At 23.4% G+C, this 26689-nt stretch overlaps 3 protein-coding genes across 4 annotated transcripts; 1 reads left to right on the plus strand and 2 right to left on the minus strand.

The window, feature by feature from the left end:
* Positions 1-19734: 19734 nt before the first annotated feature.
* On the minus strand, positions 19735-22728 carry LOC129618158 (SHC-transforming protein 3). Of its 2 annotated transcripts, none has more exons than XM_055532998.1 (6): positions 22515-22728; positions 22066-22226; positions 21935-22005; positions 21486-21869; positions 21130-21413; positions 19735-21067 (listed from the first exon to the last, which is right to left on the minus strand). In XM_055532998.1, the coding sequence occupies exons 2-6, from the start codon at positions 22204-22206 to the stop codon at positions 20667-20669; spliced, it is 1281 nt and encodes a 426-aa protein (XP_055388973.1). In that variant the 5' UTR covers positions 22207-22226; positions 22515-22728; the 3' UTR covers positions 19735-20666. The 2 variants fall into 2 exon arrangements, with proteins under 2 accessions (XP_055388973.1, XP_055388967.1); XM_055532992.1 differs by having other exon boundaries at positions 19736-21067; positions 22531-22728.
* Positions 22729-23379: 651 nt separating this feature from the next.
* LOC129618426 (proteasome subunit alpha type-3) lies at positions 23380-24502 on the plus strand. Its single transcript, XM_055533161.1, has 4 exons — positions 23380-23518; positions 23578-24033; positions 24090-24202; positions 24266-24502. Exons 1-4 carry the CDS (start codon positions 23498-23500, stop codon positions 24435-24437), a joined length of 762 nt encoding a protein of 253 aa, XP_055389136.1. The 5' UTR covers positions 23380-23497; the 3' UTR covers positions 24438-24502.
* A 511-nt stretch (positions 24503-25013) lies between these two features.
* On the minus strand, positions 25014-26409 carry LOC129616986 (organic solute transporter alpha-like protein). The gene is made up of 5 exons (XM_055532453.1): positions 26403-26409; positions 25860-26341; positions 25670-25795; positions 25467-25596; positions 25014-25395 (listed from the first exon to the last, which is right to left on the minus strand). The coding sequence occupies exons 1-5, from the start codon at positions 26407-26409 to the stop codon at positions 25310-25312; spliced, it is 831 nt and encodes a 276-aa protein (XP_055388428.1). The 3' UTR covers positions 25014-25309.
* Positions 26410-26689: the final 280 nt, after the last annotated feature.

Here is a 26689-nt window from a genome sequence, read left to right on the forward strand (position 1 = left end):
TTATTTTTCAAAATTAAATTGACCGTATTTAAAATTATTTTCATTTAAAATTCTAAAGTATTATGAAAAATATTTTAATTTTAAAAAGGTCTATTAAGTACAGTAAGTCAAAAAAAGAACATGAATAGATGTCACACATATTTTCCTGTTGTCAAAATTAATTGGATAATAATTCAATTGAAATTTCTTAAAAAATATATTTTACATATATACTGATTTGCGTACAAAATGTACCTAATTTTAAAAGGTAAAACGCAAAACCTTCGTAGAGGTATTTAAGAAAAAAACTTATATAACCCTATTAAATATTGCGAATATTAAAAGGGAATTATAACAATGTTGTTCTTCACAATAATAGATAATAGAATAATGTAATGAGGGATAATTTACAAAAATACTTGTAGAAATTGCGGTCATGCGGAAATTTTCTAAACTATAACACCACAATATAGAGAGAAAATCTAAATATATGGCAATGAGCAATAAAACTCCACAAATATAGCTGAATCTGTGAATATTGTCTTAAAAAATTATAAAAAGTTTGAAAATATTTTGCGAGAAATTTTATAAAATCCGTGACTATGGATTTTTCAAAAAAATCACCAAAATTGGCTAAGTCAAATAATTCTACAACATTTTTGGGGCAAGTATTACCAGAAATAAATTTGAAGCCTCTTTAAAAGTCACTTCCGAAAAATGTCAAATATATTGTTAATCAGCATGAAATTTCATAAAGAAGTGAATAAATTTTCCGAGTCTTCTTATTTAAAAATAAATATTGGAAAAATAAACATGTGTAAAAGAAATACTGGTAAGCCACATCAAACGTTGCATATATAATTTGTTGAATATAATTTGTAATATACAGGTTGCAAATGAAATACTAGAGCCTATATTTTATAAAACAAATCCTAGCAATAACTCAAAATCTGTCCCCGTCCTCCAAGAAAATTCGATTCCGAGTAAAATCTTTATAACTTAGATCTCGAATGTTGTAATATTTTTGGGATGATCTTTATTATGCAAAATATTCATTGATACTCATTCTGAATACAAAAATTCTATATTTAAACCATAATATTTTTCTAACATAACCTGAGTAGAAATTCCATTTTAAAATATTTCTTAATATTCAAAATTTTTTTATTATAATATTTATGTGTGCAAACTATTTTTAGAAATGTTAATTCACTCCAATTAGCATACCCGAAGATAATGACACCCCATATATATCCTAAATATTAAAGTATACCTAATTAGCTATATGTACATGCTTATGTGTACGTATATAATTATGTAAGTAGTGCATATACATAATTACTATAATTAGCAATAAATAATCTTTTAACATAATCATTAAAAAAAGAAAATTTTCAAACATTATAATCCTTTTATTTTTTTCTAAAAATGGAAAAAAAATCAAAAAAAAAAAATTTTATATTCAAAGTGAGTTTATAAATCATAAAAAGTTCAAAAGTTCAAAAATAATAAAAAAAAAATATTTTTTTTTTAATAATGTATGTGGGCTTCTTTTGATTGCTATATCAAATCATATAATAATTCTAAATATAGTTTTATATTTACTAGATGTTTTAATATACTCTTCAAAACATGCATTTGTCATACATTACATGAACATATACGTACACATATTTATATACATGCGACATATTTGTATACAGAACATACGACATTAAAAAAACACATGTTCATTCAATCATCCTTGAACTTTAATTCTGCATGAGGATGAATGACGCTGATAATGATGAACGAAGGTATATTAAAATTTTAAAACGTGCAATATTTGAAATTCTTGAAATATAAATGAAATATATGTATATACAAAAAATCAAGATTTTGTCGCATGTACTAAGTCGTATAAGTATACTATATGCAAAGAAGATTTTATTTTTTCAAAGAATCTGTTCTTGAAATCTCTACATACTTGTTGAGTATTAGAAATTTCATGCTATGTGAGTATACATACATGCTTGTTAAGTGTACATTGCGCGAAGTATATCCAATGCATATTCAAAAATAAATTGGAGGTTCTACATTATAATCCTTTCTATAATATTTGATTTTTAATTATTGATTTCTACGTTCGAAAAAATTCACTTGCCTTGAAAATTTTTCTTTAAGAAAATCTCTCTTTAAGATACAATAAATGCAGGGAATCATATTATGTCAGAATCTCTGCCGTATAATAAATACAAGATATATGTAAGTCAGAATTTTTGCTATAACAAAAACCAAAAACTCCATAAATTTTGATTGTAATAACTGACATGGCGTATAATATAGAAAATATTCAATTGATGATTAGAGCGACTAAATGCTCTTTATATACTGAAAAATGTTAACTTTTGTTAAAATTCACAATATGGTTTCAACAAAATGCTGCAAAAAGTCATACAGCAGCATAAACAATCAACTTTTTGAAAGAGTGATTTCTCGCAAAGAAACTGTTAACAAGTCACAAAAATCATTTTATCAAACACAATAATGTTTTCGTTTTTCAAAAGTAAAGATTTACCCAAAAAAATTCTCAAACCATTCAACATCTAAAAGAAAAGATAATCAATCAAATTACTCAAATTGAACCAAAGTTATATTGATATATTATCAAAAATTTTAATGAAAATGTTAGAAGTCTATACAATGAAACCTGTTTAATTTGACCATTAATGATTCCAAGCAACACTGGTCAACATAGGCAGATGGCCAACATAGACGGGTGGTCAGCATAGACATAGGTTATTCGTATGAATTTTTGTATAAAAATATTTTCGTCCAATCAACTTAAGCGAGAGTGGTCAACTTGACAGATTTTACTGTAACGTATTGTAGCTGCCTTATAAAACATTCTTTTCCAAATTAAATTAAACATGTTGAATTTTCAATTGAAATTTAAAATTTAATTTAATTTTAAATTGAAAATTCAATTTCAAAATTCTATTTACCCATTCTGAATTGAAATTTGAACACCTTACACACATTTTTATAATTTCATTAAAATTCACAATAATTTAAAATATTTGAAAACAAAATATTATCTAGCTATATACACCATTCTAGTAAAAATTCATTGTTAGAAATTATATACGAAAAAATAAAATTTTTTTCATGGTTTCAAATTTTTTATATAGAAAAATTCTTGGATTTAAAAAAAAGTATTGTTATAATTTCATATTAATTATATGTCCTTGTATAACATTATTCATATTATATAACAAGGACATGGCAATGGAATAATATTTTTTTTTTATATATTCTAGAAAATATAATTATATATTTTATTAAAAACAATATAGAAATTTGAACTTGTATTAAGCTTAAATAAAAAATTAAAAAATAAAATATCACAATTGTATTTATTAAAAAATTTAATAAGAAAATAAAAGAAAAAAAAAATACACTTACCATGATTAAAATTTTTACAATTCTTTAAATCTATAAAATTTAAATATCCTTTAAATTTCAATATTATTATTAATATAAGCCAAGTATTTGTATGTATGTATACATATAATCCAGTTGAATTATTTGAAGATATTTTTTCCAATATTTTTCAAATCAATCTTGTAATTTTCAAAAAATAATTTTTTTTTTATTATTATTATTATTCACAAGAAATTTTCTTTTATTGTAAATTAAGGACAAAATATTATAATTCACAATAATATAAAAGAATTATTCACCTGTTCTATATATTTTCTAATATATCAGAATAAAATATAAAACATTTTTCTTACATATTTTTTTTACAATAATTTTATTGTTTTATAGGAAAATATTGAAAATATTGATTAAAAACACTTGTATTTTTTTTTATTTATTCACAATTAAAATCAAATGATAATTTTTAAATTTTTAATTCACTTTTTCTTTAATTAATTTTTTTTTTGCTCTCTGTGTAACACTAACCTATTTATTTAATTTTTTAGTAACAATTTAATTTTAACGCTCATATGTACCCGCATTATAATAATATGATTTTAATTAATAATTTAAAGTTTTATGCCAATAGTTTTACTTTTTATTCAAATTTTTTCAAATAAAATAATTATAAAAAAAAAATTTAATTTATTATAGAATTAAAAAATAAAGGCGAATTATGTATAGGTAGTTTATAACGGGTGATTTTTTATGCTTTTGGTATTTTCAGTTCCATTTATACAGGAAGTATAGAAAAATTTCAAATTTCTAATAAATTTTGACTTAAACGAATTCAATCAATTGTTGCCATTTATTTTTAAAAACAATAATTTCATTGCAAATATTGTTCAATCCAAGACCATGTTTGTAGTGGTACATTTCAACCGGATTATATTCACAATTGTATGGGATACACATATACCATTGTTTCCTAAAACTTCAATTTGATATCGGATGTCCGAAATAAATAAGAAAATTAATTTTTGAATCGCCAAAAGAGAATAATATATGAACGAGCATCAAATTTCATAGCGTCGGCCGATTTTTGACATATCGAAAGCGTGATTCAGGCCTTCGACAAATTTCTTTTAACATTTGTAAAAATAATTGCGTTCCTTATAAACAATTATATAAAAATAATTTGGAAAATCCACGTAATAACCATTTAATCTGGTATTAACCTCACCATTGCACGAAAAGTTAAACCAAACTGAATTGATTTGTAATTGGCAACAATAGCAGATCGGACATGAGTTTTCAAAAATAAAAATTCAGGAAAACCAATTAGCACAAAAAAAAAATCACCCTATGCAAATTTAATAAATTAAGAGTAATACAATCTAAAGCAATAAATTATAATTTAAAGAATTTATTATTAAAATCAAATTATTTTTTTTTTTGAAATCTTACAATATTATTTATTGTGAAAATATTCAATATTAATTAGAAATTATGTAACAATCTGAATTATATAAGATTATTTGAATTTATTCATAATTATTTTTATTATATTCAAAAAAATTTATCATACGTGTTATTTTTTTTTTCTCAAAAGATTTAGGTTTTTTAATAATACACCATATTTCTTGAACGAGTAATGAACAATTTTTTTTATAATATTTATATATTTACATTAATGCTATGCGACTAAAATTGGGTCAATAATTCGTTAGTAATCAATCATTTACACATAAATACAACACGGTGTCCAATTATTCTATTCTCAATTATATCAGGAAATTTAAATAATATTTCAGGATTATTCCTTAAAAATATTTGTGATAACCTGAAAATTAAAATATATAAAATATACTTAATAATTATACTAAAAAACTCTCTTGAAATTTATATTGGACAGGACTTGTCTACAAATTTTGAAATATAGTATTCAAATAAATACACAAATATACATAATATAAAATCGGCAATAGAAATATTAATTCTAATAAACTGCGAATAATAAATAGGGTTACCAGACATACCAGATTTTTTAATACCATTTTCTCAGATCCTGAAAAAAGTTTTCGAATACTCCTTAGCCGCGATTTGATATATTTATTGAAATATATAATATATTGAACCAAAGAAAATATACAGTTTGTTTGTTTCAGTTTTATTATGTTTAAAATCTGGCAAGCCTAATTTGATGCATATTATACTTCATATACATATACATATTATAGAAATATTATAATTTATTATAAAAATTTTGAAACAACCATCAATCATTATTTACAAGTATATTTTAAGTCATCAATAATAATTGCCTCTTCATTTTACAGAAAAAATTTGTCAGAAAAATTAATATATAGAAAATAAGAAATGAATTTGAATATTATGAAATATGACATTTTTTTTTTCAATAATATTAATAATCATTAATACCTTTTATAATATAATCGAAATTAAATTAAAAGAATTTTCATTTTAATAATATTTTAGTATATACATATGTAGGGTATAAGGTGCCGCAATAGGTATGAAGAGTGACCATTGAAACTGCAACTATATGGTTATCCTAACACCCACAGGATAAACTACTACAATATTTTGCAATTTTCAAATTATAAAATTATGAATTAATATTCAAACTTGCAGGCTCGGCTCTGACTTGTACGGCGCCCTAACGGTTTTCAAAAAAGTACACCACCCCCCCACGCTTTCAAAGTAATGAACATATACGAATGAATGTTGAACATTGCGTATAATGAATCACTTTCTTGTAACATTGTCAGTGGAAAATATTGCAAAAAAAACTTTTCAATGGCGCCCCTGTTTTCTGGCACTCATTGCGAATGCCTGCTTTGTATATAATAAAGTAAATTTGGTGCTGCATATTTTTTTAATATAATTATTATTATTTGATTTTTATATTTGCCAAAAAATATATAATTTGCAGCATTACACACTCAAAACTCGTGAGTTTCTGTTTTGTTTACAATTTTTATGTTTGAAGCTTTTATTTTCGATTCCACTTTAGTTTCATTAGAGTCTTCAATAAAATTATTTTAAAATATAAAATCTTTATATTTTTTATTTATAAAATTTTTATTATTATTTATTGTTATTTATTTTTTTGAGTATAGAAAAAGGATAAAAAATAATGTAAACAATTTTTGCAGCTTGCAAATTTAAAATAACAAAAAAAAAATTGAAAAGATCAAAAAAAAAAAAAATTAAGCGTCGCCTTTTGTTTTTCTTTCATTTTTCCTCCTTTTTGTTACTTTACTTTTCTGGCGATAAAAGATGGTTTTTGGTTTAGAGTCGAGAATCACGAAATTCACTAGACTTACGTGCGTTTTTTTTTTTTTGTTGAACTACACTGAACTGGTAAATTTTTTATTTATTTCTTTTGATTTCTTCCTTTTTTCTTTCAATTCTTTTCTATATATACCATTAATATACCTTCTTTCCTTTGGTGTTTTTATATATGCAAGGTATTGTAGGATGTATGGAATGTTACACCTTTAAGGTATTAAAGTATACGTGGTATATTTAAGTGTATACTTGTTATGTGGATATTTATGAAAACAAAAAAAATATGTTAACACTTTGTTTTTTATTTTTGGTTTTCTGTTTCTTGTTTTTATGATTGTTGTCTTCAAATTTTATACAATATTGCGTTTTAGGAGGACTTGAACTTAAAGGAGTTTTCCTCTCCCTCTCTCTAGCTCTCTCTTGCGGCCTTTTATATAAAGTATATCATGAATATACCATAAAAATATTTTATACAAAACAGGAAAAAACAATAACAGCAAAAAAAATATTTTCTCTTCCCTTTTTTTTTTAAATTGCAGGATAATTGAAGGAAAAATTGTAATAATGTAGAATAAAAATAACGAAAAAAAAAACATTGTACAAACATCACACTATAAGGTTTACACATTTGTTTTATACTCTTAAGATTTTTTTTATAATCGCCATGTTTACCTCAAGATCACTAAATTTAGTTTCTTTATGTTTTATTTTTGGTTTTATTTTTTTTTTTTATAAAAAAAATTATAACATACACGCACATTTGAAAAACTGAGATTTCTAAATAAAAACCGAGATTTTTTTTTTTCTCCTATTCTGTTTTTTTTTTCTCTCTCTCTCTCTCTCTCTTTTTAATAATCTTAAAATGTTTATTATTACATTTTTATAAAAATTTTTGTATATATATTTGCATAATATATGGGTGTATACCTAGGTATAATCGGTATATTCTATTATATTACTATATTGTTATTGTTATACATATATGTATAACAGTATGAGGTACCATACTATGGCGTTTATTTTATTGTTATACTGTAAATTTATTATTATTTTTTAAGTATAAAGTTTGAGATAGAAGCAAAAATATAAGTACTCATATATGAAAACTTCCTTTTTTAAATGCTTTAAAAACTTCTTAAATATAAAATGTATATAGTTTTCTACATTATACTTTCAAGAATATATCTTGCATATACGTAAATTATAGTATAATATGTATATATATATATTGAATATATTTGAGTAGAATAAGATAGAAATAAAAATCATCCCGGTAGACAATTGAATGCGGAATATACTGAAAATAATTTTTTTTTATTTTTAATGGGTTTAAATTAGAAATCAAATTATTATTATGTATACAATTATAAGTTCCAACAGAAGAAAATACCGTCTGAACAATTATTATACAAATTCCGATATAAAATTGTTGGACTTGAAATTAATAATTTTTGCCGAATCCGTGAGAAGTTTTATTAAACTAATCGATTTTAATTTGCGAACCTGTATTACTAGATTGTACAATGCAAAAGTTTCTCGAATTCGTTAGAAATGTTAATCTCAGAAGGGGTGCTTTAGGGAAAACACCTTGCGTTTTCTCGACTTTTCTACTCCCAATTTCAAATTTTTTTTTATAATATCTAATCATATTTTGTCGGAAAATATTAAGAATATTTTTTTCATTGCTAAACTAATTGATTCTAACTAAATTAAAATAATAACGCCTGAAAGTATGCAATTTTTTGAAAATTTTTGAATAGCCAAAATTTTAATCTTATAGGGTTAATAGCTTTCTAATAGAGCTATTATCATAATGTATAACTATCTGCTATTACCTATGAATACTTAATTATGATGAGTAACACTATTTAACTTTCACATGTGTTATGTACATATATGTAAAATAGATGAAACTTTGATTGATTTTAAAATAATTTTTGATTTCATTATTAATTTCTTCATCAATAAATTTATACAAAAATTTAGTTATTCTCAATAGCTCTCTTCACATACTCTTATTGGATTAAAGAGCTATGAAATTACGAAAATTCTTCTATAAGCTTTATCACACTTCTGATTTACTTATCATTCTTACATTATCTGCTATATAATCTATGTAATATAAATTAACTGAATAAATATTAAGGATGATCCGAAAAATCCTTACTTGTTTGACACATAAGCACAATAAAACAAAAAACATAAATTTTTCTTTTTTGTTAAAATTTCTCAAATTCTCATATTATCAGGAAACAATTTGTGTTTTGTTTTTCCTGACTTCTTTTATAAATACCTACATATACTTGATATAAACAACAAAGGTCAGTAAAGAATTTCAAAGTTTTCCTTTCATATCCAATATACCATATATTATAGATGCAAATTTTTTGTAATTTATTTCCTCTTTCCTTTAATTTATTATACATTCTCTATACACTATATCAAATCATTTTATTTTAGAACTAAAGTCTGTCTGGGTATTAAACCAGAATGAATGCCTATCTAACCTTTCATATCATACCTACCTAACATTTTATACTCGTATACAATATATAATTTCGCTAAATGTAATGCAAAGTAATAGCATCATGTACAATATACAGAGATCTAGCTACGTTAAGAAAACGCGATTTTATACTTATTATTGTATATGAGTTAAAAATGTGAAGTTGAGATGAGAACGAGAATTTCACGTTTTTTCAATTTATGTTTTACATACATATATACATATTTTAGTAGACATACATATATATTTATTTTCTTGTTATATTTTAAACAAAACAATATAAGAGAAGATAATGTTAGTAAGGAAAAGAAAAAACAAGAAAAAAGAAAAAGTGAACTTAATTTAAGAAATAGCATAGCATACGGAGTTTTGTGGTTAAAATTTATAAATATGATGCACACAAGTTACATGTACTTTTACATATGCTTACATACACGTATATACATATATATATAATATATAGAAACATGATATTAAATTACATTTCTACTCTTTTTAAAGAACATATTTTTTTTTTTGTTTTTACTTAAAACAATGTTTTCTACTCCCTTTTTCGCTCTCCCTCTCTCTATCTCTCTCTTTTTCTCGAAACTATTTAAAAGTACAAAGCAATAAAAATTAAAGTATATAGAAAAAACAACTAAAATCCTTTAAGAAAATAAAAAAAAACTTTAAGCAAAAAAAAGGAGATTCTATTAAAAAATATATGAGAATGTTAAAACGAAAAAAAAAAATAGTTTTATTTCTGTTAAGTGTCTAAATGGAAACTTTCCCATAATACTTAGGTTTTCCATAAAAACTTTTATTTAAGAAAACTATTAAAGAAAACTGAACTATAAGATCATGCCTTTATAACAATAATAAATGGTAAATAAAATTTGAAATTTTTCAAAACGGGCTCTTAAAAATAGTTTCAAAAATATTTTCAAAATTTATTGTTAAATTTTTATAAAATTTATCATTAATTTGCAATTTCAGAATTGGGATTCAATATTATTAATTGATTAAATAATTTAAACGAAAATCTTAATAAGCTTACAATGAACCGTTATGATTTTTGGAAGATTTGAATGTCTGAGTGTCATGCATTTACTTAATTTTTAACAAAACTTTTGCTCTTAATTAATACAAAATTATTGGTATACATTCGCTTTAAAAATAGTGTTAGCACTTTTGTTTTTAAGAGCAGAAAAACCTTACATAAAGACGATTAAAGTCTATGGTTCATTTATTGGACTCTTTCTAAAAATATTTGTTATATTTTACACTTTCACAGAAAATAAAATTAAAGTTACATTTATTATGAGACTGAGAATCTGAATACCACAATTTCTCAGAGGAATACGTCTTAAGGGAGCTACTTTAGCCGAAGTGCTTATAATTTTTCGACTTTATAAATATGAACCTTGGAATCTTATGCAAAATCAATTTTAGCAAAAGTTTGTGAACAAAATTTATATACAGATATTTTTGAGACCTTTCTTTAATGGTAACCATAATAAATTGAATTCTTTAAGGCACTTACCAAGTTCTCAATTTAACGCTTGCTGTACTTACTTTCTATACACTATTATTGGCTCCAAGACTTAACAGAATAGAGTGTATATTTTTAAAAATGTAATTCTCTCTTCTCTTCTCACTATTTTCCTGTCCTTCTTCCACTATTACCATCCTCTATTTTTCTATACGAATTGCATTTTGGAAATTATTTCACTCCTTTTTAAATCTTTTTAAACACAAAATTTCAAAAAATTTTGTAATATAAGACTCCAGAAATGGACTATGTCCAATACAATTTAACATTCAAATCTAATTCTATGTGAATTTTTCGAAATTAATTTTTATATTTTCATTACATAGTACTCACGTAGTTCCTTTACTTATATAAAAAATATATTAAAGTCTATTAATGTATGCAAGGTATATGCTAACATTAACTAAAAATTAAGAATAATATGAAAAAAAAAATCCAAATATTATTTTAATTCTTATATAATAAATTAATTTCTCTTTTTTTTTGCCAATTTCTTTAATCTTCATATACGTGTGTACATATAGAGTTTTAGCACAAATTCACATACATTTATAAATTTTATAGATTTTTCATGATTAATTTTTCAATCATTAATTAGCCCACAGTCATTATCCTGGTTTCTTTTACTGTTTTTCTTTAGTTTTTTTTGGCTCATCCTACATATATGACTGGCTTGATATGTGTGTATTTAACATTATGTACATAAAATATAGGTAAATAAATTTGATTTGTATTTAATATAGATTTATATAAGAGAGCACAAATGTATATAATGCATGTGTACCTGAACGATATGAGGATCTTAGATATTAATTGAGATTTATTTCTCAATCTCTTTTAATATTTTATATATTATGGCTCATATATGAATCAAAAGCAAAATTTTATTCAACTAAAATCAATAAATTATATTATATAAGTATAAAATAATATTAAAGTGATTATAATTCTAACCTCAATTTACATAAGCCTACAGAATGTACACAAGTCTCAACTGCATTTAAAAGTCTTAAGTTTCTAAACGCAGAAAAAAAGAATTTGTCATTTTATTTATATTTCAAATATTTTTGTTTTTTATAATTTTATTAGAAATTATTGCCATTTTTGTTTGATGGCAATATTCAAAATGCATTTCATATTTTTTTTTTATATTATTTTATAAAAAAGAATGGCCCATTTTTTTTCTTAGTGCAACAAACACATTATTATTTTTTTAATAAAAGAAAAAAAAAACACAAAAACAATAAAGCAAGAATACTTATGCTATGGTTTCAAACGAGTACAAATTTTATAGTTTTGAAGTAATCATTTTTCATCTGTAGAGTATATAGAGTGCTATTTGTTTGTACATATACTAATACAAACAAATATACTAATAAAACATAACGTATACGATGTCCCATTTTAAGTATAAATATTTTTTATTTTCTTTTATTATTTTCTCTCTCTTATTATATTTTCATTTAAGAACTAAGTATGCTAAAAAAAAATAACATGTTCAATACTTTATGTACAATAGTTTGATTATTAACTATACGTTATATTCATATAAAAGTTTGAACTGGAAAAAAAAAACAAGTAAGATTGAAATATTGAGATGGCATAATCAAATAAGAAAGAAAAAAGTTTTTAAAAAAACTTTAAACAAAAAAATTGAATTGCATCCTCAATTTTATGTTATCATGTATGCTAAATATGAAAATATATATAGTCATGTACGTGCATAAGCATTAAAATAGAATTATAAAAACTAATAAATTTGGGTCAAACCAATGGTTTATAACGAAGCACTTTTCCCTTCCATTGTTGAAAGCGAAAATACTGCTATTAAAAACAATGTACTTGTGTACATTATTAAAATTATGTATGTTTGTACTTTCATTCACATACGAAAAAAATTCATAGAATGCATACATTTAGGATGAGGTAGAAAAACATTGAAAGAAGTGTTAATATAATGCTGAAATTTAAGATTTTATTTTGTGAGTTAAGAAAAATAATTATTTTTTTTGATGACATGGGATTTACGACAAGCTTTATGGATTTATAGAAATTTCGAAAAGCTTGCAGTTGCGGAAGTATATGGTGCCGAATACTCGATTTTTGCAAGGCGATAATTTGCCGAGGCGGGGGGGGGAGATTGAAAAAAAAATCCTCTTCTAACGAAATAAGCTATTTATTAATATTTAACAGCTCCTCTTCGAACCCTATAAATTTTCGACTTATTACAACTTATTTTTTTAGAAATAAAAAATTGATATCCAAAATTTGGAACGAACGCAAGGATATACCACAGTAGAAGAAGCTTATGATTTTTTTTAAATAAAAACTTAAAAAAAAAATGACTTTTTTAGGTCTTTGAGTGACTATAACTTTTAGTCAGGGGCAGATAAGTGAAAATTTTCTTTTACTGGAATAAGTTTCTATTAAAAATCTATTTACATACGAAATTTAAGCTTTTTTACTTTACAGGATGTAAAAGATTTTTAAAAAGGTCCACAAACAAACGGACAGAGTGAAACTAATAAGCACTTTTATCAAAATTTTTTTGAAAAAGTGCTAAAAACTAAAAAGCACATATAGTTGCAACACACAAAAATATTGTTGTTGTATTCATATGTATACATATACCGACTTTCTATGTAAAATTTAAAAGTGCATGTAAATTTTATGTAACATATATACATAGAGAATAATTCTAATGTAATTATAGGGGGGCGCACAAAAATTTCATAAGAATTTAAAAAATAAGTAAAAAAAAATTCCAAAATAAAATTATTCTCTTAAAAGCTTATAATGTTAATTAAAACTAATAAGTATCAAAATTTGTGTCATAACCATATTTTATTTTGCGTTCTTTTTTTCTATTTTATATACCGACCTACATGTATTTATTATATGTGGAGGGTATAATTAAATTTGTTACCACATATAAGCAGTAACATAAAAGACGTATACAGTAGCATTTTCGCAAAGTTTCTCCAGTCATGTCATAAACTTATCCAGCCGCACCTAGCAATATACGCACGTCTATATCAATTTGCTTTTGAAAAATTAATTTGCGAATGAATGAAGCCAGAGACATAAGACTGGTCTAAACCCTTAAATGCGATTTTATTGCACGCGAAACGATATTATAAACCCTCAAAATTAGCTTATACTTAAACAGGTATTTTATACGCGAAAATTTAAAAATGTCCCAATATGACAACCTTAAAAACAATTAAGCTTGTATAACAATTCCATGACATTTCAAATTTCGAAAAAGTTCTTGAACCATTCTTTCACCTTGAATTTCAATAAAGGAAATTCATTTTTAGAATTGATGGGTATTTTAATTTTCTATACGCATTCATATTACTCACTTGTGAAAAAAAAATAAAATACTGAAATATTATAAAAATGCTATAAGGGGAAAGAAACTTTATACTTAGAAAACAATAGATTTTTATTTAAATTTAAAATTAGAGCTTTGTAATTGGTATATACTCTACTAGTTGTGTATAATTTTCACCGCAGCATAAAATTATTTTAATCCATTGCAAATAATATTGCATAAATGCAATTTTATCTGCATATGATAAAAATTCGCTTTTCTATATTGTAATATAAAAATCTCTTTTTTTTATAAACTATTCTAAATTATAACAATTTTTGCTATGTCCTAATAAATGAAACTGACTTATATACAATGTATACTTATGTATACCTAAATGTATAATAATAATTTTGCGTATATATTTAATATAAAAAAAGTCTCTATATACTTGTGCCAATCTAGGATGCAAAAATAGTGCTTTCATATATAAATGTATACACAAATTTACATAAGAATTGCAATATGAATCTGCATATACTAGATAACGTATTTATATCTATAGTATATACTAGATATGCTAGATATATATATTAGACCTTAATCTTTTTATTAAACACCCTAATCTTAATATCAAACAACCGCAGTTATGTATAAAATTAAAATATAGTATATCAAAATAAAAAAAAAATATATTCATTATAATCATAATTATATGTTACCAGCAAATTATACACATTAATTATATAACAATAATTATGCGTACTTCAATTAAACATTTTCTTTCATATATAAAATTTTGACTAAAAATCAAGTATATTAATAATAATAATAATCAAGTATATTATATTGAAGTTATACATGGCTACTCTGATGGCTATCTTACGCATTAGACTTAGCTCTAGATTTCCAATGCAAAGTAACGCAATGCTAGCACAACTGAAAAAAATTTAACTACAGCAAATATAGTAATCTTATTCACATTAAGAAGCTACAACGCAGCTTTACCACAACTCAAAGCTCCAATACATTGTATAAATTGCCAATAACGATAGCGTTGCGTAAGCTTCGTTTTGCATTGCGCTAGCGTTGTCGACGTTACATTATGAACAACATATAACATATTAATCTGATACATATTGGGCCTATAAATATGCAATCATTTTAATTTATGATTTTCATAACAATGTGGCTGAACAAAACAATTATTACTGCAATTATGGTACTGTTGCAAGATGTAATTTGAATGCTATACACAAATTCGAAATCTCCATTTTATCTTTAATTACAAATTTCCATCAAAAATAAAAAATAAATTTTCTCATAAAATACTATTAGCGTAATATATAGAAAACACTGGAATCTCTCAAATCCTTTATAGATGCTATATTTAAATAATTATATAAAATAGAAATACAAATGAACAAATATTATACATATATGTATCCATATACTTATACAATATATTACATTTGCGTACATATTTTTCAAAATATTTATATAATATATTGATTGCCGGAAACATTAAATATATATGGTTTTCATATTCATATACAATATTAATTCATATTACATATATGAAGTTTAAGAACAAAGAATTAAAAAAAAAAAAATTCGAAATGCAATCCTGAAAAACGAGAATTTTCATTTCTTATTTCAGATAATAATAATATAGGTACAGCTATATATATATATATAAATAAAAATACGAGTAAAATAAGAAAAACAACTGTACCAAGTAAGTGAGTAGGTTAAGTAACTAACCTACGTATATCTGTTTAATGAAAAAACAAAACGAAAAGAAAACATTTAAAATGCACATATACGATATAGGATCTCTCTACCTTCTACCTATATATCGTATATTTTAATTTATTGTATATGATTTGCCATTAAATGAATCGCGAATGCAGTTTTGCTTTTATTCTTACTTCAATAGTTTTATTTTTTTGTTTGTTTGTTTTTTTTTCTTTTTGGAGTCATATACCTACGTATAATGTTTTTATTTATGTATATTTGTGCATTTATTTTTCTTAACATATATATATATGTATATTTCTTATTTTATTCCTGTAATCTTAAAAATTGAGTCCTCTAAAAAAAAAAAAAAAAAAACAAAAAAAAAATAACGAGAATAAAATTTTTTTTATATTATATTTTTATAACTGTTATACGTGATTATATTCTTACATTCTTGTATTTATAGCAGCTTACTAGAAATATTATAGCAGATGAACATACCAATATACATTATTTTCTGTTATAAATCTTAAAGTATTTAAAAATGTTGTGCATATACTAAATGTTATACGTGCAAAAACTTAAATATATTAATTATACTACGTTTATATTAATAAAATTTAATATACATATTAAAGAAATTTTAATACTCAATTAATTATAAATTTATTTTAGGCAGATTTCGAAATGAATATTTAGAATCGAAACATTTGAAACGTAAAACTAATAAGTAGTAATTGTACCCATGGTAGATATACAATACAACCATAAATTCACACAAATTAATTTATTATATTAAAATAATATAAACAAAATAGCAAAAAGGATCAAAATTTCATTTTCTATTTAAAAATTTTTAATATTTGTCTTAATGCACTACACACCGAATAATTTTTTTCAGCACAATATAATTAAACAAAACAATAATTTCGAGTCTCGAAATTTTCAAGTAGGTGTCTCACCAAACCACAATTCAAATATTCTTAATCATAACTTTCATTATAAGCCTAATCCTCTTGCAACACCGTTATTTTCACTTATCATCTAATTACAACAATTTTGTATTTAAATAATTTTTTATAACACTTTTTTTGTTTCTTTAATTTTAAAAATTTTTAAAAATAAAAAATTTCACAAATATTAAAATAATTTTTTTTTTTTCAAAATAAAAAAATCAAAATTCACTTTGAATAAATTTTTCGCGCATTTTTTCTACTATTTTTTTTTTTTTTTTTGCTTCCTCTCTGTTTTCATATTTTTCGTATATAATTTATATTTTATATTAATATTATTTAAATTGAGAAAAGAGAGAATATAAAATATTAACACCAATTAATTATATAATAATAAGATCCGATCAGTATCACCTTCTAAACACAACTGAATTTACAAATAAATAGTGAAGACCTTTTTTAGCACAAAACAAACAAACAAAAAAAAAATTAATATTAAAATAATTCTTCATATTTCTGCTCCTACAGAAAAACAAAAAAGAAGACTGTTGCTTTTGAAATTTTTATTATTGTTTAAATGAATGTGTGTGACGACGATTTGTTGGCGAATTGAAAAATAATTTCGCTCCAAATAAAATACTTATATACTGTTGTGATGATGATGTTGCTGCTGCTGGAACTTTTAGTTTTTTTTTTTTTTTTATATTACAACACAATATTTTCATTTTTCTCTATATTGCACTCTAAACAGTAAAATATGTATGTATGTAAATTGGTATAAAATTCCTCAACAAAAACTAATGTGAGAATATATAAAATATATGATATACATATGTATAACAGAAAAAAAAAGAGAATCCAATTTTACTCCTCTTTTGAATGTATTGTGAAACGATGAAACGGATACCACCTGAGTGATTTTGTCCCCAACAATATTTCTCTTATTGTGGAAGTTTCTTGTTTTTTGTTATTTTTTTTTATTTTATTTCTTCATTTTCTTGTATTTTCTTTCAATTTTTGAATTTGTTTGAGAAATGGTAAAGCATAAGCGTGTTGTGATAAGATATCTTCTATTTTAATGTTTTGTTTCTTACTCATTTCTTGTTTTATTTTTCGAGAAAAAAAGTTCTACTAAAGGTCTACTAGTATTTGTATTCGTATTAAAGATATACAATCTTACTTTATATAACACATAATCATCATTTCATCATAGTAATTATACATATACTAATATAAAATATATGACTTTTATTAGAAATCTTTTCTTTTTGTTATTATTTTTCATTATAATTTATCATATTACTTTGCTGAGAGTTTTTACTTTTTACATCTTTATATCTATATCTAACTACAAACAAAATATATAACGACCGGTTTAAATTGTTATATTAGATTCATTTTGGGGATATTTGGATTTTATTATCACATTAATTTTTTTCTTTTTTATTCTCTTCTCTTCCGTTTTACATATTTATTTTTCTTTCCTTTTAAATTCTCTCTCATACTCCTTTTCATTGTATGTACATTATATTTTGTTTTTAAAGGTATGGAATAAAATTTAAATAATTTGAATCAATTATTTAAAATAAATATAAAAAAAATAACATGAGGCTCTTAAAATCAAAGAATTTCTAAATTTTGACTTAGATGTATTAAAAAGTACTTTATAATTGAGACAAATGGAAATAATAAAGAACCAAATAGCACAATATTTCCTTTTAAATTAAAACTTTTATACTATTATAGTCACTGTACAAAAGTAGAACATTTAAACTTAAAAAAATAAAGGCTAGTTAAATATAAATGTTCTTCAAATATTCGAGTTTATTCACAATAAATTAAAGTTGTGCCCATCTAAGACGTACAATTTGTCTTTAACGTAATCTTTCACACTTTTTTAAGGGCATCAGTTGAGATGAGATAAGATATTATTCGAAAATATTACAGTATTCAATATACAATAAATCTTTTATGAATTTTTACAATTCTACATAATTTCTAGAATTAAATCATAAAACAGAAAAAATGTTTCTGTTTTAAAGAACATTTTATTTAATTTTATTTATTTAATTTAATTTAATTGTTTTTATTTAATCACAATTAAATCTATGCACGATTATATTTATAAATCAAACAAATTCGGTTTTGATTTCAAATTGACGTTTTTTTTTTTTATTTAACTTTCATATTGTATATGTTTATAATAATATAAGTTTTTCATATTATATTATATGTAAATTGCTCTATAAGAAAAATATATCTATTTATAATAATTTGCAATGAATTTAAGAATATATTATAATTATATAATATATTTAGATAAATATTGTTCATGGAAGTTTACATCTTACTTAAATTTTATTTTATAATATTATATTAATTTATTCCTTTTATTTTGTTTAATTACTAAATAGTTAGCAAATAATATATTTTAATGTATGAAAAAATATTATTATGTATATATAAGTTATAATTTTCTTTTAATTTTAAATAAGTGAATTAATTACTACATAAATAATCTCTCAAAAAAAAAATGCTTTATAATAAAACAAATTTTTTTTTTTCATTTTTATAATTATAGAAAATTTCATTCGAAGTATCAAATTACAAATTTCATATACAATTCCATTAATAAATTTCTTTAATATTACAAAAAAAAATTGTTCTTTCTTTGTTCTTGTTCTTCTTCAAAAATAAAAACACAATAAAATTGCTTTTTGTTTTAAAATAATTTTTTTTTTTTGTTTAATTCCTTATTATCTAATTATCACTGAAACATTTAAATTATTTTTTTCATTTTTTACAAATATATGTACGTACAAAAAGTTTAAAAAAAAATAATATTATTTTCAGTGCATATTATAGCAAAAATATATAAAAATACACTGTTAATAAAGGATTATAAGAAAATAATAATTATAAAATTTTGTAAGATTTAATTAATATGTTTAATGAAATTATATAATATTTATATAATAGTATACTTTTATATATTCGTATTTTGTATAGTATTACGAAAACGGTTGATAAAAAATGGAATTTTTTTTTTTCTTAAATGCTTTAAATGTCTTACAATTTATAATTTATATAATATGATAACGATGTCACAATTAAATTATTCTGGCCACTTTAGGAATAATACTATACAAATTTAATGATATTATGTATATTAGAGAGCTAAGAAGAGAATAATACTTTTAGAAAAATAGTGAAATATGAAAATAAATGCATTTCAAAAATTATTTAAATTTAGAAAATTGTAAAAAATCTTACAAAATTTATATTAATATACATATTTCATTATAAAAAAAATACCTTAACGATTAATTTTAGAAAAGTTTGAGTTAAAAAGATTAGGAAATTGAAAATAAAAAAGTAAAAATACCATAAGATAGAGTGAACACATTACAACAAAAAATGTTTCTCTAAAAAAAAAAAAAAGATAATCATGAACATTAAAATTTTTTCTAAAAAATTTCGAAGTATACATGTTTCGATTTCATAGTTTTTTTTTTTTTTTTTGAACCTACTCACTTTTACATTTTCAAAGAAATTAAAAAAGCTTTCTACCAAATATAATAGTCTGTCATGATCCCTGTGTGCTTCTACATAAATTTATTTATTTTTTTTTTGTTTTATTTTCTCAATTTGTTTGCAAACCTGTGCATTTAATTTTTCTTTAAATTTTATAAGTTTTAAGTTTTTTTAATTTTTGAAAACTCTAAATTCAAACCTAGTTACTTAAAATTTATAAGTATTATTAAGTTTTATTTAGTATTCCTCTTTGTTTTTCTTTTTAGAATTAGGTATGTTAAGTTTCACTGATTTTTTTTTTTAACAATTTTACACAATCTGTTTGAAATCTCAATATTATTCTCATTGCTAATACCTGTATCGACAAATTTCCTTTTTCTTTAATTTTCATTTCAACTGCTCCTGGTGTGAAACAATAATAGATTGTTGCTGCTGTTGTGTTTTTATTGAAGTTCGAATCACAGGATTTCTTAAGACCAATTCAGTTTTTTCTGATATAATAGGTAATGAATTCGTCCAATGATAGTTTATTAGATGGCTAATACTATCAAAAACACGATCCTTTGTTTGTACAACTCCATCTGGATCAATCAAAAGTAAATGTTTAGGATTGTTTCCTTCGAGTCCTGTTAATACATATTGCCCTGGTTTACCCTGAGACTCTCGTACAAGAAAATCACCATCATTTTTTAAAAGAGATTCAGCTTCTGGACGACCAATTGCAAAATGGAACCATGATTCTGTTAGAAGTTGAGCTTTTTGTGCTTCCGCTGACAATAAAAATGGTTCTAAAATTGAATAATAAAAATGAATCTTAAAATATTTGTATATTGTTTATTGAAATATTTACGTATATCAAAAACATCTCTAATTCTGGTCTGCTGTTGATTATTTGCAGTGTTACTATTGGCATCCAAATTTAAATCACACTTTTTCATCTCAAAATCTGGGGGAGGGCTATTCAAATCAATTAAATTACTGCTGAGTCTCTCTCTTGGCTTTTTTATATTTAATTTTGTTGCCATTTGCTGAGGTAAATCATTATCACACAGTTCCGGTGGTAATTTTCCAGGAAGATCGTTGTAATAATCTTTTTCATTATCTTTTTCAATGTTAAAATTATCAACGCAAGGACTAAACAAAAAAAAATATTACGAAATATCGATTCAATAGTTCTTCAATAGTTCTTTGAAATACCAAACTTACTGCAATTTATTAATAGCATTGAATCTTAACATAAATGCTTTCCCAATGGTCAATATTAAGTCTTGTGTTTGATCACCGCCACATTCTAGAACATAGCATGCTCTCCAACCATCATCATTTTTTGCAACATAGGCTAAAAAGTCTGCAGTATCAGAGTCTCCACCGGAAGCAAAGGATATTTTGGGCATATCATGATTTGCAACCATTTCACCAGATTCACTGTTTACCAAATTTAAAGCCCTACTTGAAACATTTATTATAACATTTGTTCCTGCATTTTCCATACACGGATGCTCCGATATATACTGCAATATATCCTTATCAAGACGTCTTTTCTTTTGAGTTTTAAGGCCAGCTGTTTCACAGACTCGATTAATACATTCTCTAAAATATTTTTATTACAACATAATTGCAATATGACACAACAATAAATTAATATACACATATACCTTGCAACTTGAGACCTTGTTCCAAAATCCAAAGTTTTCATCGAAGTTTTAACTTCTACACATCCAATATACTAAAAAGAAATCAAAATCAATTTCACCCTCACACTTAATAGCATAATGAATCATATTACCCGAACGCTAAAAGAAACACCGGAACTCATTATGACTTCATCTGGATATGAACAGCCGCCACTATTATTGCAACTGTAGATGTTGTTGGCTCTTATTCGATTTACATTATCAAAGTCAGTTAGGCCACTATGCCGTGGCATCTTGTTTTATAACTTAAATTCTAGATTATTTAAAAAAAAAGCTTTTTAATTTGAAATTGTATAAACAGTTTTAAAGTTTTATCTTAAGAAGACACAATTATGAGTTCACCAAATCAAAAATGTAAACCTCTTTAACGTGAATCATATAAATTTATTATAAAAACAAGATACATAATGCCATTCTTAGCTAATCTTAAAACCTGGATGACATAATAATACACAAAAATATGTATGTAAGTATGTATACAAATTATAATTCCAGGAATTTTTATTAAATCCTTTTAAGTATTTATTTTTTCTTAAAATACCTAAATTTCTACTCACTTCCTGCGCTGAATCTTTGACCTTTTATGCTTTACTAAGCTTCTCTTATTTAATTTTATTTTAATAAACAGTTTAGTGGAAACTTTATTTAATTTTCTGCGACTTCGTATTTCTTAAAATTATTTGTTTTTTTTTTTTAAATTAGTTTAATAATTCTCAGTTTTTTGAAAAATTATTTATGAAGCCTCCCATTTTTAAGATATATGACAATTCTAATTTTTCATATCAATATGACTTTGACATCAGTTATCAAAAAAAATCTTACCAGCATACTTCAATAGAAATTACCAGTATTTGATGTAATTATGAGAGCACAAATGTAAGCGTACCAACTACAGATATGCAGAACTTTGCCATCCACATATTTCAAAATGCATTAAATTCAATATTACATACTAAGATTTTTTTCCTTTACAACTTCGATAACTTTCAAAATACACTTTGTGTTAAAATCTTGGCATATTAAAAATAAAACGAGAAAAGTTTTTGGGAAATCGTAACTCTTTCCATTCTCTTATCAAATTCTGTGTTCTTTTAATTCATTGAAAGGATCGAAAACTTGTCAAAACTCAAAACTGTCAAATTTGTTTATTTTCTACATAAACATTTACATTCAGCTTTTTCCGAAAGCTTTAAACAAGACAAGGAAATGCATTGAACTGTAGAAGAAAAGGTAACGTATGTTGAGATAATTTAAATAAATGGTTTTGTAATTCAAAATGAAAAATTAAATAGAATAAAGTACTAGAGTATATCAATTATGACATTTGTAAACAATTTCGTTGACAAATGGCAGCTCTGATTATTGTTTTGCTGTCAATTTAGTGAAATTTCTTTAGTTGACAATTACTGACAGTTATAAAAAATAACATAACCCTAGCTTAATACATTTAGAAGAAACAAGGAAAAGCGGTGTCATCTTTGTCAGCATTTTATATTGTTATTTTCCAATTATTAAATTAATATAATGAGTTCAATTGGTACTGGGGTAAATAAGTTACTTACAATAAAATTGAGCAAAAAATTAAGAAAATTATTAATTTTCAGTATGATTTATCAGCCTCCCAATTTTCACCAGATGGAAGAGTGTTTCAAGTTGATTATGCGTCGAAAGCTGTTGAAAAGAGCGGAACTGTGATTGGACTGCGTGGTAAAGATGGAGTAGTTTTAGCCGTCGAAAAGATTGTTACAAGTTCTCTATATGAAGAGAGTGCGGGAGCTCGTATATACACAATCGATAAAAATATAGGACTTGTTTTAGCTGGTTTACTAGCTGATGGCCGTTATATTGTGCAAGTTGCTAGGAACGAGGCTCAAAATTATAGAACTCAGTTTGAAAGAACAATTCCATTGAAAACCTTAAATGAAAGATTATCTGCCTATATTCATGCATACACTTTGTACAGTGCTGTAAGACCATTTGGTGTATCTATAATATTATCTTCTTGGGATGAAGATGTTGGTCCACAGCTATATAAGATTGAACCTTCTGGCTCCTCATTTGTAAGATATTCTATGCAATTATGAAAACAACATAAATAATATTAATTTTTGACTAGGGATATTATGGATGTGCTAGCGGAAAGGCAAAACAACAAGCAAAAACAGAAATCGAAAAATTGAACATAAAAGATATGACAACCGAAGAATTGATCAAAAACGCTGGAAAAATGTATGTTCATATTTTTATATAATTTATAATAGAACCAAATAATGTCTTTGATTTACCTTGTAGAATTTATTCAGTTCATGATGAACTTAAAGACAAAGATTTTCGTTTAGAATTGAGTTTAGTAGGTAAAGAAACAAACGGAATGCATAAGATAAGTCCAGTTCCATGGTACGATATGGCAGTTGAAGCCGGACAAGCTGCTAAACGTGAGGATGATAGTGATAATGAAATTTAAAAAATTCAAAAACTTTTTATAAAATAAAACAAAAATTTTAATAATAATTATATGAGAAATTTAAATATTGCTAGTATATTATTGTAATTAGGTACATTTAACATTTTTAGAATTTGATCAACTTTTGTAGGTTTCAAGAAAGTAGGTATAATTAGAATATGATATGCTTTGATCAGTTTTGAAAACGAATTCTGATTTTAATTATTGGATTTTTCAATATCAATTCGTTTTATCAATATGTATTATAAAATTAATTCCGCAAAACATCAATTCTACGCGAAAGATTAAATGTTTCAAGAATGATTAAATGTTGATTAAGTTCGCCCAAATAACTAAAAAAAAATAACAATAATTGTAATTTTTCTGAAGACACAAGGCCAATATGAAATTGGATAGTCTGTTTTTGGAATTTAATAAATAACAAGTCCTTAACTTATTTTAGAAGATTTTCTTTAGTTTATTGAATAATAAAGCGTAAGGTTCTTGTATTTTGAATTAAACTACATTCTCCATAATTTCATTTTTATTTTAATTTAAAATTATCTCTATAATGATAATTCCTTAAAATACATACAAGTTGATAAAATTATTTAAGTATGGTTTGTACTCTTAAATATAATTCATACAAATATTTAAGTAAAATGACTGAAAAAAAAAAGAAAAATCTTATTTTTAATGTGATTGATGTAAGTATGTAATTTAATGAATTTCTTAAAATGCATGCAAGTTGATAAAACTTATCCTAATTGAAATTTATTTAATGTTATTAATAATATGTGAGTATGTACGTATGCATGATGTACTTGTCTATCTCTTAAAATATATCACAAGTTCATTTTTTCTACAATTATAATTAAATAATTAATTAAAAATTATAAATGTGTCGGTTCCTTATATGCTTGTTTAGCCAACAATGATAATAGAATCATTTCCAAAGTTATTAGAATATTAATGATAGCTAAAAATAAAAGAAATTAATGAAAATTAAATCATTTGAAAATTTTCTTTTATATAATTTTTAATACATACCCTGTTTATATACCGTATCAGTTATAGGATAACCTTGAGAACCAAGATAAACTCCATCGAGACTAGAATTTAATATAATAAATTGTAATTTACAAAATATTAAAATAAATTGTAGAGCAAAAAATTTTTTCTGTAAAAAAAACAAAAGAAAATCAAAATATTTTTTATTAAATTATTAAAAAAAAAATTTCAATAAATCTTACTTTCATATTTAAATTTTTTACATGAGAATCAACCATTCTTGTCACAATATTAAGACCCCAAACTCCAGTTAAAATTGATGTAAACATAAATGGTGCAAAATACCAATTACATACTTTATAAATAGACTATTAAAAAAATATTGAATATTAATATATTAAATACAATTTAATATTATAAAAATAAGCTTACCTCTTCATAAACATAAATAAAATTTAATATTAACATTATAACAAATTGTATACATGGTAATTGTGTTATCATATAAAATAATATATTCATTCGATTTTTTGTTAATGCTATTGAATGTATGCATAAACAGCAACAGCAACATGGTGGTGTACGTACATTTAAAATTTCAGCATCAGCTTCTTTTAAAAAATTTTCTAAACCATTTACATATAAAATACAAAGTCTATAATAAATGAATGCACCAAATGTAAATAATAAATGCATTATTGTATGACATATTAAAAATGATCTTGGTATTAAAATTGTTATTAAAGCAGCAAATGATATAATTGGATATAATGATAATAAAAATATTGTTGATCCTAAATATAATTTTCGTACACGTTTTAATGATTGTGTAACTGATGCACAAAATATAGCAATATTTATAAAAAATACAATAATTGCTAAAACAATTGATAAAGTTGTATAAATGTTAAGATCTAAAATTACAAAAGAATTTAAATATTAATAAATATTTAAAAAATAAATTTTTTTTAATGCTTATCATACCAGTTAAGTAATCAGTTGTATAGGGAAGATCAGGACATTCTTGACGTCCTTGTATTTTATTCAATGTTTTATTATCCATTGTATTTGGTCAAATATTTCAGATTTAATTTATTTTTATCTTATATTTTATTATTTTTTAAATTAATTATTTTATATTTTTGATATTAAAAAATTTCTAAACAAATAATATTATAAATTAAATAATATTTATTTTTTTTATATATATTATTAATACAAACAAATCTGAAACATTGTGCGCTGAGTATCTGCAAGTAAAA

Source organism: Condylostylus longicornis, unplaced genomic scaffold, assembly GCF_029603195.1.
Source record: "Condylostylus longicornis isolate FDR11 unplaced genomic scaffold, ASM2960319v2 ptg000006l, whole genome shotgun sequence".
NCBI classification, from domain to species: domain Eukaryota; kingdom Metazoa; phylum Arthropoda; class Insecta; order Diptera; family Dolichopodidae; genus Condylostylus; species Condylostylus longicornis.

What these genes read in the sequence shown, in the direction of transcription:
- LOC129618426 (XM_055533161.1), top strand. Translation starts at nt 23,498, where the DNA reads ATGAGTTCAATTGGTACTGGG. An exon ending in TGAGTTCAATTGGTACTGGG is followed by an intron (nt 23,519 to 23,577) that starts GTAAATAAGTTA and finishes ATTAATTTTCAG; the next exon opens with TATGATTTATCAGCCTCCCA. An exon ending in ATCAAAAACGCTGGAAAAAT is followed by an intron (nt 24,203 to 24,265) that starts GTATGTTCATAT and finishes TTTACCTTGTAG; the next exon opens with AATTTATTCAGTTCATGATG.
- LOC129616986 (XM_055532453.1), bottom strand. An exon ending in TTATTTATGTTTATGAAGAG is followed by an intron (nt 25,796 to 25,859) that starts GTAAGCTTATTT and finishes TTTTTTTAATAG; the next exon opens with TCTATTTATAAAGTATGTAA. An exon ending in TAAAAAATTTAAATATGAAA is followed by an intron (nt 25,597 to 25,669) that starts GTAAGATTTATT and finishes TTTTTTTTACAG; the next exon opens with AAAAAATTTTTTGCTCTACA.
- LOC129618158 (XM_055532998.1), bottom strand. Translation starts at nt 22,206, where the DNA reads ATGCCACGGCATAGTGGCCTAACTGACTTTGATAATGTAAATCGAATA. An exon ending in GTGTTTCTTTTAGCGTTCGG is followed by an intron (nt 22,006 to 22,065) that starts GTAATATGATTC and finishes ATTTCTTTTTAG; the next exon opens with TATATTGGATGTGTAGAAGT. An exon ending in TAGAGATGTTTTTGATATAC is followed by an intron (nt 21,068 to 21,129) that starts GTAAATATTTCA and finishes ATTCAATTTTAG; the next exon opens with AACCATTTTTATTGTCAGCG.